The sequence below is a fragment of the Coptis chinensis genome, chromosome 6 (genome assembly GCF_015680905.1).
Source record: "Coptis chinensis isolate HL-2020 chromosome 6, ASM1568090v1, whole genome shotgun sequence".
Classification (NCBI taxonomy): domain Eukaryota; kingdom Viridiplantae; phylum Streptophyta; class Magnoliopsida; order Ranunculales; family Ranunculaceae; genus Coptis; species Coptis chinensis.
In genome coordinates, this window is record NC_141461.1 from 10,082,345 (window position 1) to 10,098,372 (window position 16,028).

At 36.1% G+C, this 16,028-nt stretch overlaps 1 protein-coding gene and 1 pseudogene across 2 annotated transcripts; both read right to left on the bottom strand.

Annotated features, from left to right (window-relative positions):
• Positions 1-1,984: 1,984 nt before the first annotated feature.
• Positions 1,985-5,754, bottom strand: LOC147491376 (NAC domain-containing protein 17-like). Its single transcript, XM_086567243.1, is given in 6 exon segments — positions 1,985-2,833; positions 2,921-3,516; positions 3,731-3,966; positions 4,073-4,129; positions 4,132-4,352; positions 5,250-5,754. Coding segments are annotated over 6 exon segments (1,752 nt in total). The 5' UTR covers positions 5,491-5,754; the 3' UTR covers positions 1,985-2,432.
• Positions 5,755-7,717: 1,963 nt separating this feature from the next.
• LOC147491377 (potassium transporter 26-like) lies at positions 7,718-11,103 on the bottom strand (annotated as a pseudogene). The gene is made up of 8 exons (XR_015199413.1): positions 11,083-11,103; positions 10,727-10,949; positions 10,124-10,369; positions 9,890-9,940; positions 9,523-9,785; positions 9,367-9,419; positions 8,908-9,280; positions 7,718-8,752 (listed from the first exon to the last, which is right to left on the bottom strand). The product of XR_015199413.1 is annotated as a potassium transporter 26-like (transcript).
• Between the last annotated feature and the right edge of the window lie 4,925 nt (positions 11,104-16,028).

Genomic DNA, 16,028 nt, shown 5'->3' on the forward strand with positions numbered 1-16,028 from the left:
ATGCAGTACAATCAAACTTGATGAATCAGCTGATGGATTAGAAAGAGCTGAACAAAGTGGGTTTCTTCCCTTGAATACTTCACATACTAATGTTGTTCTTCTGTTCACATGTACTTTTAGTAAATTTCCTCTCACTACTGAAGTGATACATTGCAGACTGATGAGACTCATTCAGAAAGGGTTTGGTCTATTGAGCATCTTTTTAGGAGAGAAACCAAGAAAACACTTAAATATTTGAACCATACCACGCAACTTTCGCAAAACCACGACCCATCTTAGAAGTCCAACCACGCAACTAAATATTTCAGAAATGTGCACATCAACTTTCTTTTTTTCTTTTCCAAATTCTCACCGTGGTTTTGCAAAACCGTGTGATCGGCCCACACTCTAACACCAAAACCTACACGGTGTTCCCAAAACCAAGCACGTTTTTCCAAAACCAAACTGCGAGAGAGATTTGATACATGCACCAAAGCAAACACCAAATTTTGGGTCTCTGTTTGTTTTTTTCGTGTTTTCATCAACATGTGATTCTCCCCAAGATGAAAATTTGGTGTTTGATGCTAGGATAGTGTCTCACAGCTCTAAGTTAGAAAAATATTTTTGAACTAGGATATGTGTTCGATCAATATGGAACCTGTTTTTTTTTTTTCGATAATAATCAATATGAACTTGTGACATTGGAAGAAAAGGAGCTATTGAAGTATCCTGGGGTTTAAGTCTGCACATCCTTTTTCCATTGTTCTGCTATCTCGAATTGAAGCTCTCTATATAACATCTGTTAAAGTGAGCTTGCAGTCACTAATCTAGCTAGAATTGTTCTCAAGGATTGCATTTTCTACATACCAGGTGCACTGGTCTTACTATGACGCGGTGATCCAGTTTAACTTAGTATTGGTGTGAAGTCTGAACTATGGCAGCATTATGGTTTTCGGCTTTTTCTGCAAGTCAGCTAACCAAATTGTATAATTACATGCCTACATGTGCGTATTTGTCAACTTCATTTCTTGTGCATCCAAAACCATCAGGTTTGTCCAGACTTATCTATCTTCAAAAACTAGATGCCTGCATTTTGGATTTAAATGATAGAACATGGCCTGTGAATTACAGATACACCAACAGAAGAGCTTATTTCGCCTAAACTCGGGAACGGTTGGAGGGATTTGTGTTCAAAGAAGGATATGTTCCACCTTTAATTGACTGATAAAGAGAGCCTCAAACAGTCAAACTGAAAATCTCTGTACTCTATCCAGTGGGAAAGCAGCCCAAGTAATTAGTTAAGCACTTCATGAAATGTGTAATCTGCGGCTTTTCGATTCTTCATCAACTTTAGTATCTTGCTTTTTAATGGTATCTGATAACAAATTTTGGAATGGTTGCTTGGTTGGTTGAACTTTCAGTAAACAGAGAGAAAGGTTAAAAGATGAAAGTTACAAATTTGAACGTATGAATGACCATGGAGACATGCACACGTCTGTGAACGCAGTTGCACACAACGTCTGTTTACTTACAGTGCTCCTTTCAATTGCAACTGCCCCATGTTTTCTCCAAATCTGCAACTTCTTCACTGCCACCTTATATATTAGAATAGGAGAAAGAGTTGCTACTAAATTTCTCGAGTGCTCTAATGCATCACTTCGCATAGACCTACTTCGGTTGAGAATGTGTGCATAGACCTACTTCAGTTGAGAATGTGTTTGTTCCCAACTCTTGAGAAGTAGACTCTATGGACTTCTGCAGCTCATCGAATATGATTTCATTGACCTATGAAAGGTTCGGTGCCGGGTTAGGTTGGGCATACTTCTCTTGGAAGCCAGAAAAATGATTACCTAGAATGGCTATGATGCAAAAGTCCCTTACCTGTTATAAGCAAAGTCATTCATTCAAATAAAAACTTAAGGGGATTCTGAAAATTAACCCAGGTATGCAGAAAATTGTCCCTGTTGATGTCAGATGGTTCCTAATTTCCCTGGTCAAACAAATCTCCTCCAAAAAGAATCTTTTCATAGAAATAAGTCAATAACCACCTGATATTTATTTGGCTAAAGATAATATAGTTAAATTTAACAGGATAGGCAGCTTCCCACAGCAAATTAGGGCTACTATTTCGAGTTTGTTTAACTCTATTCCGCTAACTTGATAACTGTAGAGAAGGATGGCCATTCAAATGGAACTGCATCACTTCTCGTTTCTTGGGCTGTCTTCCAATATATATTTGATAAGTCCCATTACACCCTTTAACTTAGAGCAGTATGTTGAACAGGGTAACCCAGCCTTCAAGGAATTGCTAATCAGCTGGTAGAAACATGGGTACACAAAATTCTCCAGCAGATAAGATACAGCTTCGCCTATCAGACACAGTTATCTTAACTGCCATGTAGAAGAGTGGAGCCAACTTAAGAATCAATATATCAACACTAGCTGGCCACTTATTATGAGGATATGAATCTTCCTAAGAAATTCTTCAGAACTTTTACAGTCGTTCCTATCAGCAACATCCATAAAACAGCACACAACACCCCAAGGACTGAAAAGAAAAGGAAGCCCCCATTCCTTCTAACCCTTCTCTCCACAACAGGTTCCCTACCAGCCGTAGCACTTGCATCTACATCAGTAATCCTCACTCTACCAAAACTTGCCATCCTTTCAAATGCACGATTCACTAACGCATTTTCTGATGCCAAAGCTGGACGAGTGGGTACTGAGCCCAAAAAGGCTGATATAGCAGAGGTGAACCAAGAATCTACATCACCATCTTCGTTGTCACCCCAATTCTGTCTTTCCTCACGAAGATGGTCGGTAGAACCAACGGCATGCATTACACCAACAGATTCTGGGGCAGATAAAAAGATGAACTAAAATTAGAAGATAGTGGCAACTGAGTGGGTGCTTTGATAGGAAAGCTCGGTAAATTGTGTACCTGAAGTTGGTGGAGCCATTGCCACATGATTTGGCTCAGATGGTGCAGACACATGACGCCTCTGTTCATGCATCCATAGCTGACCAGTAACTTTATCTCCATTATAAAATGGAGTTGATGTCTGGTGAGGCATTTGACTTGACAAACCACCACTTTGAGTATCCATATAGAGATTTGAGACTGAACCCTGCTCAATGGTCCCCGTGTTCTCCAGAAACACGGCTGCATCATAGAAAAGATCGGGCGCATCCAAATGATCCATCTCTTCAAATATAGACTTGTTAGCACCAACCATATTAGGAAAACCCAGAGGACCCTCGAGATCATCTATTTCCAAGTAATTCACCTCTTCACAATCATTAAGAATCCATTCAGAAACATTTGAAATGGATGTAACCTCAGGTGCCTCACATGAAGGTAGATAAGAGCCAGCTGATTGTGTAGCATTAAAGCTGCTATGTGCCTCATGCTGCTTATCATGAGTACATGATAAAGGTTCAGAATATACAGGTTCGCCATGTGATGGTCCCATCATAGTACTCTGAGTTTCTTCATGAGCACCAGTCTGCAACAATATATATATTTCATTACTGAATCTTTGTTTGACAAAAGCATAATACAGTTAAAAGCACAACGAACACAAAAAAGGTCACAATGGACCAAATTCATCAAGCTGCTACTAAGAATCAGAAACAAAATTTCAGGAATGGAATATGTATATGCAAGATAAAACACAAAGAAGGCCACAAGTTACCTGGGGTGGTACACACGCAAACCCTATGTTGGGCAATGGATCTAAATCAGCCTCACTGGCAATTTGCCGGAAAAGATCGTCCAAGATCAACAGCAAGAGGCTTGTATTGACTTATTAATGAATTATCACCACAAGCATTTCCAACCTGTCGCACTTGATTCTCTTTGTCTGGTGTCTTAGTCTCTTCTTCATCATCATCCCACTCCTCTTCTACAAATGGTGCTCCATATTGTTCACCATTTTTTGGGCCAGGACCGCTCTTCTTAAAAACTTTATATAGAGCATAATAATCCTGTAATAATCAGATCAAGAACATAAACAATTGATTAATATTTTCAAGATCCAGGGCAAAGAAAATGGTAAAAAAGAAACGAAAATGTTGAAATTGGGTTGGTTACCTGCACATTCTTGCATTTTTGGAGTTCAGTTTCATCCATCGTATATAATTGCATCACACCCAATCAGTGCGTTCACCAGTAGGGGCACGACCTCTATAGAAGACCAATGTCTTTTTAATACCCACAGAACGAGAGTTCCAAGTAATGTTGCGATCTTTTCCAGTAGCTTTCCAGTAACCCTGCCTTGTTGCCCGGTTTGATCTTGCCCCATTTGGATACTTTCTGTCCCTTGGGCTGAAGAAATACCACTGCCTATCTCCACTCTTCAATAAGGATTGGCCTGCATTCAATCCAAGAAAAACTATTATAATTTCATCCCAATTATTAAGGCAACTACATGAGGTCAAAAATCTTGAAATCACCATCAAATATAAAAGGGTCAATCCTCAAATCCAAATAGCATCATTTGGATTGCCACGTAAGTTTAACAAGCAAGTTAATTTCATACCTAAATGGTTATAGCTATCGCTTAATAGGGATATTGACCTACACCATACCAGCCAAAATCTTCAAATTTACTCACAGTTAACAGAGTTTGAACTACTTCCTTTTGAGAAATGAACAACAAAATACAAATTAAGAGAGCAAAATCCTTGTGTCAACATCTAAACTAATATAAGTAACTGTTCAATTCTAGATGCACACTGCCTAGCTACTCTTTACTCAATAGATTATCCTGTATCAATTTCAAAATAAAAATACACCACATGGCAGTGAATGTTGAATACGTTGCAATTAATGCACAAAATCACAAAGTTGTGTCCAAGCTCTAATCGAGTGAGCGGAGCGAACGATTCTTGAGCCTAGGGGGGTTGGGGTCCAGAATGTCACTTGACCCTCTCTCTCTCTCTCTCTCTCTCATAGGTTAATACCACAGCTACTAGGAATTATAGTTTGACAAGTTCTGACCCAACCTAACTAATTACTATAGTTTCCTAAACTTAATCTCAGTACAGCAAGTATAACAAAAATACGTATACTTTACAACTACTCAACGACATTTCATTACCTACAAGTCCATATAACCATCTAACACATAGTCAATATAACACCAATAATATACAACTGTTACCATAGCTAGAAACACTCAAACTAAACATGGGTAATTCATAAAAATCCTAATACAACAAAACATAATATATAAAAAAAAAAAAACCAATATTGGAAATAAAGTTACCTGGTAATTCTTCAGGATCCCATTTATAAACATCAGTCTCTTTAATGACGTTAAGTTTTAAGCGACGTCGACAAATTTTTCTTTTAAGATAATACAAAATAAGCTCTTCATCTGTTGGATGGAACCTAAATCCAGGTGGCCATGATTTTGGATCTCTAAATAAATCTTCTTCTATTCCATCTCCACTATTACCATTATTATTAACTCCACCTCCTCCACATGATGAATAAGTTATCTTCATGGTACAATAAAAAAAAAAAAAAAAAAACACAAGGGGGCTTTTTAACAGATCTTTCAATTACACACAACCCCTTTTCTTAAAACTTCACAAAAATTTACACAAAAAAAAAAACACCCTTCGATTAAAAACAAGGATTTGGATGAAAAACTTAGCTAAAGAATGAAACTTTTTGAATTTTGAAGTGTTTGGGCCTAGATTTTCAAACCCTAGAAACAGAGAAAGAGATCAACTCTCTCTGTCTTTCTCTCTCTTGCTTCATCACTCTTTAAAAGTCTTCGTCTTAAAGAGACCCTTATCTTGATCCTATACAACCGGGAGTTAGTTAAGGAAGGATAGTTGTAGTGGCCTTTTGGAAGGTTTTGGGTTTAGGAAGCCACGTGTTGGTTTACTAGATTGGTGTGTTGTTTTGTTAAGTGGTGTGAGGGAGTGTTGGATTAGATAAATTGGCGTGCGAAGAAATAGGAGGTAATGGTGAGCGTTAGATGAAGAAAAGTCCGCGGAATTAACTTAACCATGGTTAAATACTTAAATCACTTTGCTTGTTCTACCGACGTATGTGTGTGCGGCCATGCGCAAAAAACAATACATGTTTAGCACGCACTGTTCCATTTCAATGTATTTTAACCTATGGTGATATACAATGTCAAAATTAAGGCGAGATGGAGAGTATATTTCATAGTTACGTGTACGACGTAATTGTGTAGAAGACAGGGATAGGAAGACAAGAAACTTGAAGAAAAAGAATATGATGATAAATAAAATGGTCAAAAATTTGGGAAATTATTATAGAGAAAGTGAAGTATAGACCTACAATTAGTATAAGATTTTACACCCGCCCATCATTTCTAAAATTCACATACCATATAAATTTTTGCGAGAAATTCAATGGCCGATAATTATTAGCATAATATTTTAGAGTTGATTTAGCAAAATTTTATTATTGGAGTCGTATAAAATTTTCTTAGCAGATGTTGATTGACTTATATTTTTAAGTGATTATATCAAAAATCAAAGAGGAGTGAAAAGTTTGTCAAAATAACTAAACAAAATGGGCAAATATTGCTATTTTTCATCCAGATACGATAAGTATTACCTTCACGTAGTCCATAAGACAAAGAATTTCATATTTAGTTTGCTTGATAAATTTATTGTTCAGAAACATAATGCTCTGAAATAAACATTTTAACTTGCTTCAATTCTGAAGTCTATTATCTGCACCCCATGAGCAGTTCAATTTCATATCTTCACTCCCTCTTAACACTAGGTTAATGCCTTAAAGTTTAAAAACATTTAATGTTTTGTCCTTCGAAAACAAAATCTAAGGGTAACAAGATGTTGAATATCACCTCATAGGTTGCACATGAAGATATAATTGAGTGACTAGGACTAATTTTGCACGTGTCACAAATGGCAAAGACTTCAATTCAAAAGTCAATTTCAAGTCATTAGGAATTTTAATATTAGGATTGTTGAACAATGAATCTTGGATCACCTGCTTTATTATGGAGGAAAAAAGGACCAACCCAAATCCCATTTGGCTTGTCACCAAGACACCAACCAACTAGATCGCTGCACCTTCCTGGTAGTAGCATCAGTGCCAAAACTAATAGAGGCTTGAAATGGACCACATTGTTGCATAAATTCAGATTTAATATTGTTGATAATCTTGGTGCAAGAACTCGTCCGTGAAGTCGTGAACTAAGAGTAAAGCCATTTTGACTTCTGCTGTAGTCCAAGTTTCACCTGTTGATTAATGTTCTTATGGAATAATCTAAAAGGAATGAATCATACAAAACCATTGTAGCGTCGAACAAGAAGATTTTGAAACATTAACAGTCAAAATATAGACATCTTGTATTCAAACTACAGATAGCTGTCAGATGTGCTTTGAAGAAGAAATTGTCCTGTACCTAATCATATTGAACATGAACTAAAGATCAAATGCCAAAAAGGCAGAGGTTAACCGTCCTGTACCAAACATATTGAAAATGAACTAGAGATATTGCTGATGTACCTTAAGAAATGAACGAAGTTATCTATATATATAACGACGTGCTAAGGTGATCTCGCTATTATTGTTGTTTTTGTTATCTTCAACACAAGCTAATCACTTTCTGTTGGCTTTAAATCATGTCAAGAGAGGATATGAAATTTTGTAATTATGTGGGTGCATATATGTTAATTACACTCTTATAACTGAAGGGCCTATGAGGTCTGGGAAGAGAACTTACAAAAATAAATTAATTTTAAAATTAAAGAAAAATACAAGAAAGCAACAAACTCCTACAATAAGAAATTACCCCGAGACTACCTGCAATTCCCCAAAAAAGAAAGAAAAAATTGTCTAAGCTAGCAAATGAACTGACTGTAGAGATGAATTGAACTTGTCTGTTACAAGTAGCTTTCCATGATGGAAGTGGATTTCCTTCTTATTTCATCTCACCATGCAACCTTAAATTTCATAGAGCATGCCAACTTGTAACATCTTGCTTGGAGGAATATTCAACGTTGAAACAGCAGACCTAAAGTTCTTTTGTAGAAACCTGTAGAAATAATCAATCACAATATGAGCCAAGCACCCATTCTTCTCACTTGACTTGAGAACAGTCCTACCCATGACATAGACCACACCATTGTTTGCTGCTGATTCCAACTGCTGAATCTCAATGGGGCTCTCAATTGCCTCTGTAAGCTTTTCTACCAATGAAGTAACGAACTCATCTCCATCCATATTTGGGACATCCTTGTATCCATATTGAACTAAACATCTGTAGACACCATTTGGGCCCAATTTCCCCACCAAGTATCGTTCTTCCGGAAGAACACTTTTGATTGGAAGTGTTCTCACAGTGACAACAACCATTACTTCATGAAGCGAGCCAACATGTTGTACATAGTGTCCGATAATTGGTGGTATTCCATTAACAAGGTCGGTACAGAAGAAACAAATTCCAGGTACACGAATGTTTGCATCTCTTAATAGCAACTGAGTCAGGTCGCTACGTGACATCTTCCTTTTCGGCTTCATAAGTGTCTTCTTGCTCCTCCCATATGTATATGATAACATAATTATTAAGAAGGTCGCAATAGCAAAGGGAACCCATCCTCCTTGAGGAACCTTTCTTAGCAAAGACGTCATAAATAAAACCTTCACTGAAAATAAATACATAAAGAATAGCAATATGAGTGCAACATTTGTTTGCCATATGACAAGCATTACAACAACCATCAGGCGTGATAAGCATAACCCATATGACAGCAAACAACACCTGCAATAGTAAGAGAAAAAGGAAGAGCTCTTATTTCGAAGCTGCATTATTTTCCATTATACCAAGCTGCCCTTGCTACTAAATTGATAAAGAACGGAACTTCATCGTTACTGGTTATAGCAAATTTATTATATTAGACAAGGAAACTTACCATAAGCATTTCCAATCTCTGCACCCCCTTTGAAACCGACGACAATAAGAACACATAGAATCATAAGAATGTAATTCACTTATGGAGAGTAGATTTGTCCCTCATGCTTGTTCGAGGTATGTATCATGTTGACTCGAGGGAAGCAACCAAGTGCCATTGATTGTTTTATGATAGAAAAGCTAGCAGATATCAATGCTTGGCTAGCAACAATAGCAGCTAGTGTAGCTATAATAAACATCGGCCAAAACACAGGAGTAGGCACAGAACTGTAAAACGTGGTACTTAGTTTATCTGGATTCTTTATCAGAAAAGCACCTTGACCTCCATAAGTGAGGATTAGTGCAGGATAAACCAAAAATGAGAAAGCCATCTGCAAAAACACACAAATGTGTCAGGGTACATTTATAGATTGCAAGAGAGATGGAGAAATATTCACGGCTTAGTCCCCAGATCAACCTGGATGGATGTCTTATTGAAGTGACCCAAATCAGTAAACATAGCTTCAGCACCTGTCCACAATAAAAGTTGTTGAAAGCAATTAAAGCCTTTTCTAAATGCTTTGAGAAACTCCTAAACTTACTAATAGAATGTGAAAAACACCAAAATATTTACCTGTTATGCACAAAACAACTGTGCCAAGGAGTTCCCACCCTGTCGTGCCATTATTCTTGAAAAAGATGTATATGAAGTCTTGTGATATGAACTTGAAGAAGGCGGTTGGATAGTATTTGATAGCATTGTATACACCAATTGAGGCAGTTGATGTGAACCAAAGTAGCATGATGGGAGAGAATGAGAAGCTAACCTTGCTCGTTCCAAAACGTTGGAATAAGAATAGAGCAATAAAATTACAACTGATATAATGACCAAGTGATCTGCACATCCAATTTTATTACATTATGTTAATTCCACAATTAACCACACAACAGTCATTACAGGAACAGCGACCAAAACAGATATAATCACGTCAAAAGCTTACTTTGAGTAATCTTATCAGATCTTGATTGGAATCCTTGAACAGCAGAAACAACTACAATTGGTAGTTAATCAAGTCAGTAAGTAATACTTACATATATAATATATTCAAATAATGATCAGTCAGTCCAAATGTAGGTATATATGTACTTATGCATATATCACAAATCAAACACATTTATATTTATTTTCTTCCATTAAAGCTAAGACAGTGTAGATGCATTACAAAATAATTTACCTGAAATGGCAGGAGTTAGAGCACCGTCCCCAATGACCATAGAAGTTCCCACTAAAACAATAGAGATGAAAAACGATTGAATTTTGGGACTCTTCTCAAAGAACTTTTTTGTCTTTGATTGCAAAGCCATTCTTGTGCTATAATATGTCAAATTTACATCCGACTCCAACCTTGTATTCTGTATCCCAATTTTTCGTCCAAAGTTTATGTGTCGGCATAATAGGGAGTACAGAGCAAATGTTCCACCTAAATACCAAAAACAAAAATAAAACAAATCAATAAATTTACATTACATCTGAAATCTGTAGACTCTTACGTCCCTAAAATGAATCACGGAATTCAAGTTTTATGTTTTAACTTATATACAAAATGTGCATTCTTGTCAAACATATGAATAATACAAAAACTTGGGGACATATTGATGACCATATACATAGAAGAAGAAATGTTTCAAGTGTTTCTTTTCCAGTTGAAAGTTTGTGCACGCCTTAGTAAAAATGTATTATTTCTTGAGGGCTTATTTTAATCAATTCTCAAGACAGAAACTTGTTTTATAGGGTTCATGGCATGACAATATTTTTCAACAAGAACATAAATATATACCTTCGCCATGATTATCAGGACGCAAAACAATGGTAACATATTTGATCAGACCAATGGTGGTCAAGGTCCAAAAAATGAGACTCAGCATTCCCAATATATCGTCCTCTTTTGGATCAGACAAAGTAACAGAAGAGAAAACATATAAAGGGGATGTTCCTAAATCTCCATACACCACTCCAAGAGATTGGTATGCCAACGCCAATGATGCAGCAAACGGGTACACCTACAAATCAAAAGTACATCGGCATACCATTCCATTGCAAAAAAAAAATGCAACAACAAGTATGGTATACAATAGTTTGCTAACCTCGGGTTTACGACTTGAATCTTATAAACCTCAGCAAAGCGGTTTTTGCTTCAAGATTTTGCTTCTTCATGGTTCATTATTATCTGCCATTTTTGTTTTCTATGGAAAGAACACAATGAGGCAAATACAAAAACCAAACCCAAGAAGTTAAAAAGAGTTTGCAGCTATAAAACTACTCTTCCTTGAATTCTTGTTTGGGTTTGTGATATGCTTTTGCAGGTTGGTATCTGGGAACGCGGTACTATAAAATTGGTAACTTCGTTCCATAAAATTTTCCAGCAGCTATCTGGGAACGCGGTCAGAAAATTTAGAATGTTCGTCTTTTGTATGTGGGCATGTGGGTCCAATAAGAATTTGCCACGGTGTGAGTTAGAATTCCGGTGAGAATAGGATCTTCTTTATTTTTCATTGTTTTCTCTTCGTTGATACGCAAAGTCTTCGTCTTGAAAATGCTAGGTGCGAAGGTTCGAAAATCGTTTTGTAGTAGCGGTGATACTCTCGCAGGTACTGCTACTTATCCTTTGGTATTTTTTTTCCTCTGTTTTCATGTTGGCGTGCTTAGAATAAGTGTGGTGCTGATTATAATTGCAATCATTATAAGAACGATCACTGTAATGGTAGTTTTCATATTTTGTTTGATTCATAATTGTTGTGATTGAACTTGGTGGAAACTGTTCTTTTGTGTTTGTGTTGGTTGTCTGGAAGCCATTATGTGTTGTTTCTTGCATGTGGATTCTGAATTTGGGTTGGGAAATTCTAGCACCCTTGTTATTGTTATGTGAATACTTACCTAAAATAGCACATTTGTGTTCCACTTCATCAAAATCTTGTCTAGTAATCTTCTCGATGTTTCTTGCCAAAGCTTATCACTTGTGGTTGTGTAGTTCACTTGTTTAAAAGTGCTGGTTTCTTCTCTTTCATGTGTTAAAGAGTATGACTCTTGCTCTAACCAAAAGAGAAGTCAATATATCAACTAAAGAAGAAACGGTCAGTTAACTTGCTGGTGAGGAATCGCTTTCAAACGGCATTGGTCCAATTGGCTTATAGATGATTCTGCACTTTGTGCAGTGTGAATACTTGGTCTTATTCTCTTACATACCTTGTAGATTTGTAGTGATAATGTGTAGAAAATTAAGTTAATAAACAAAAGAAATTGATAACAACTCCCAGCTGGTGAAAGCAACCTGCTGACAATATATAAACTGCTGAAACAAATAAATAGTATTCAAAAGACCTTCCAAGTTCGAAGCAGTAGAAGAGCCAGAGCTACAAAAATTCCAGTTGATCTAACTACTAATATGCCAAGTGATGTAGACCAACTGTCTAAGCTTAGTGGCATTGTCTTTATATGCCTGGTTTAATGCACCTTCAGTTGGGATTAATGGGGCGTTTGAGTCATATGCAAACGTTACAGCATTTAGCATATCTGTGATTATTGTAATCGTCAATATTTGTATACAAATGACCATAGGTGTGATTTACTGTTTCACTTTAGAACATTCCCTCGTCATGTTCTGCATGTTGTTATTGTTCATAAAGTTATGGATTAACAAGGTTGTTAGTATCCTGGAAAACAATAAGATATCCTGTCAGAACTGATTTTTGGCCACTCTAAAGTGTAAAATGATATAAGGTTGTGGAACCTAAAAAGCTTACTTATACAGACCTTAACAATTTTGCTAGCTTGATTGGATACAGACCTTTAAACTCCATTGTTGATAATCTTTTCTGATTCGAAGCATCTAGCATTCTTCGTCATATGCATGTGATTTATGTAAACATTTAATTATTTAAGTCGCATTGCATTTAGAAGTATTTAAGTTCCATCCGATATCCCACACCACCTGGATGTACATCTACGCAACTTCCCAAGGTGGAATCTCCCTAAGATCTGATTTAAAGCCCAACAAATATAAGTTCAACAAAAATAGAAGCCTGTACGTAGGGTCATAAATTTTAAACCAAACATTCTACATGTGTTTCACAGCATCGTAACATCACAAAATTATCATCTGTTCCACGGCGTAAGATATCCCAATTACTCTATCATAGAACAGGTGCACGGTTCCCTTGTATATCCATCTCCATTCCCTCCTTGAAATCCACCAAGGTGGTCTTGGAACTAAGATATCCCTTTAGCTTTAGCATGTTCTAACAGAATATAAGTTCAACAAAAATAGAAGCATGTACGTAGAAACTATAAATTTTAAAGTGGCTCTTTATACATGTGAAAATGCTTTTCAACTAAACGTAAGATATCAAGAATTTGTCTATCTGCTTTTCACGAGCTCGAGATACAAGAATTATAGTAAACGAAGCCTATCATAGAACAGGTGCACTCCATCTCCATTCCCTCCTTGAGCATCAAATTCCAGGTCTTAGAACCTCCTCCACTTGTTAGAAATTGCAGTGGACTGCAGTAGAACCTAATTCCTTTAGTAACATTGATCAAATTTTCTCTAACTTTTTAAGTTCAATTGAGATGAACTTTACCTGTCATTGCTACTAATGTGTTCGAGACAGTGATCATGCCCATTGATGTAAAAAATCGACGTCATTGCCCTGCATATAGTCGTCAGTTGAATGAATCGTGAGAGCTATAACTTTCTTTTTTATGTAGAACATAGCTTAACTTTCTCTCTTCAAATATATATCCTTTTAAGTGATTTAATTGAACCTCAAGGTCTTGGGATCAAATCCCACATTCACCTGGGGAGCAGGATTTCAGGTTTAGTTTTAGAGTTCTACCCTTCAATTGCATAAATCAATTACCCTCAAGAATTGGTAGAAGCTTCTGTTTGAGCTCATTAGTGTCACCATGATGCCTGATATTTAGAGTATTTTGAGAAACAATACTTTGAAATAATTTTTGAATGATGAGTTCTAGAGTGAATGTGACTTTGAAATACAGGTCTACATTTCTACATTTCTACATTTCTTACAAGCATCCTTTGAAATAATTAATGTGATGTTATTGCAGCTGCTGCAACATCTCTTTGTGTTCAAGTTAAGGGAGCAATTCCAAGCATGCCTGAAAGAAAAATAGTACTGGATGCTCTCTAGTCTCTTTGAGAGCAATTCCTATTGTCAAAGCAGCATAGTTCTTCTAACTGCTCAAGGCCTCAACTTATATATAGGCATGGTGACAGGTCAAATATTGAAGAATGATTGTGCTGTCGAGTGGTCTATATAGTGGATCCTCAAATATACACGTCAAAATTTTGTAATGGTTTCTATACTAAATGGAAAGTTTACATCATACAGTTCAGTCCCAATTTTGTATTTCACAAGTTCAATGTACAATAATCCATTATTAATTTAACAAATTCAATAACAAAAAAAAATATTTTTTTTTATGACGACTGATCTTCAATGCACTAGTAATCAAATCCAAATATTTTCACTTCACAGTGCACTCTCAAGTCTCAACTGACTAGCTATATATTTTGAGTTTTTACAAAGTGAAAGGGCCAATAGTCCAATACACTACAATTTCACACCATTAAAAATTGTGTTGCACCCACCCACATACCAAGCCAAACCCAAGTCCCAAGCGTTGTAATGTATGAAATTTGATCTTCACATTTATTGTGTTTTAGAATGACTATATATTATTTTGGTTTTGTGAAATACTTGAGCAAAACAAATTAACAAAATGATAAAAAGAAATTGATGTGAGAATTCTTAGCATCCAAACAACACATGGGAAATTGACAGTGAGAATTACCAAGAATTCTCATAGTTTACCAAACAACCATAATTCTCACATAATCATGAGAATCAGATTCCATTAGAATTATAACTCTCACGAGAATTCCATTTCTCGTTTTCCAAACGCACCCTAAATGGAAAATATCCTAAACAAGGCAAGAAAAGTGCCTATTCTTCTCCTCCACCTAGAACACTCAATTTTGACCAATTCAAAAGAAATTTGACACTTTGCCCTTTCCCATTTCTCTCTCCATCAGAAACAAACACTCTCTCTCCTACAGAAAAAGTACTTCTCTCTCTTCTCTTTGACATTGTCTTCGATCTTGTCACTACCACACGATTTTCTTTAGATTTGTGTGCTATTTTTGAACCGTTAGATCGCAATAGAGTCAAGATTAAACATCAATCTCTTTTCTCCAACACTCATTCTTCTCTTTCTCTAATATGAAACTTATTTACAACCATTTGAACAAGTTCAAAATGTCAAAACAACCATAACATCCATAACAAAAGAAAGCAAGCAAGACTTATAAGAATAATGACTTAGGGGTTGTTTGTTTTTCTTGTTTTCAGCATTCAGAGCCGCTAAAAACTTTTTTAGCATTCAGAGACATTTCCTTGTTTGTTTTCGTTTTTTCAATTAAGCATTCAAAGGCTCTAATGCTTTTCAGTGTTCCGCGCTCAAACTCTCGCTGAATGCTGAAAAACGAATTCTTCAAACCCAATTCCAACTATTGCCCTTCCATCTCCTCTTGTGGAAATTCAAGTTATGCTTCTTCTTCTTGCACAAATAACTACGTGGTTTTGGTGGGAGCAAGAAAAATAAAGAAAGAGATTAAAGAGAAGAGAAAATAAAGAAAGGGGAGAGAGAAAGGAGAGAGTTGGTTGTTCAAAAACCGTGAGATCTCTATAGGCTGAGGTTGAAGACGATGTGATAGTTATTCTTTTTCAAAAGAAAATACTATGGTGTGAAACAAGAACATGGTTACAAGCTATACCAAGTACAATAATTGGCCACCTATTAATACCATAAAATCTAATCTCCCCCATTTATATTTTACTCTAATTTTCCCAAATTTAATTATATTACATAGGGAAATATAGGGTACCTTATTACCTTTTTTTATAAAAAATGTTAATCAATTAATATATTTTTATTGTGATTCTTTTTTTTATTCCAAAAGAATCGATGTAGTTTCTATTCAATATAATCAAAATCAAAAGGGAGATTAGATTTGTTTGCATTTTGCAATATTATAGCGTACAAAATGCATTGAAATTGCA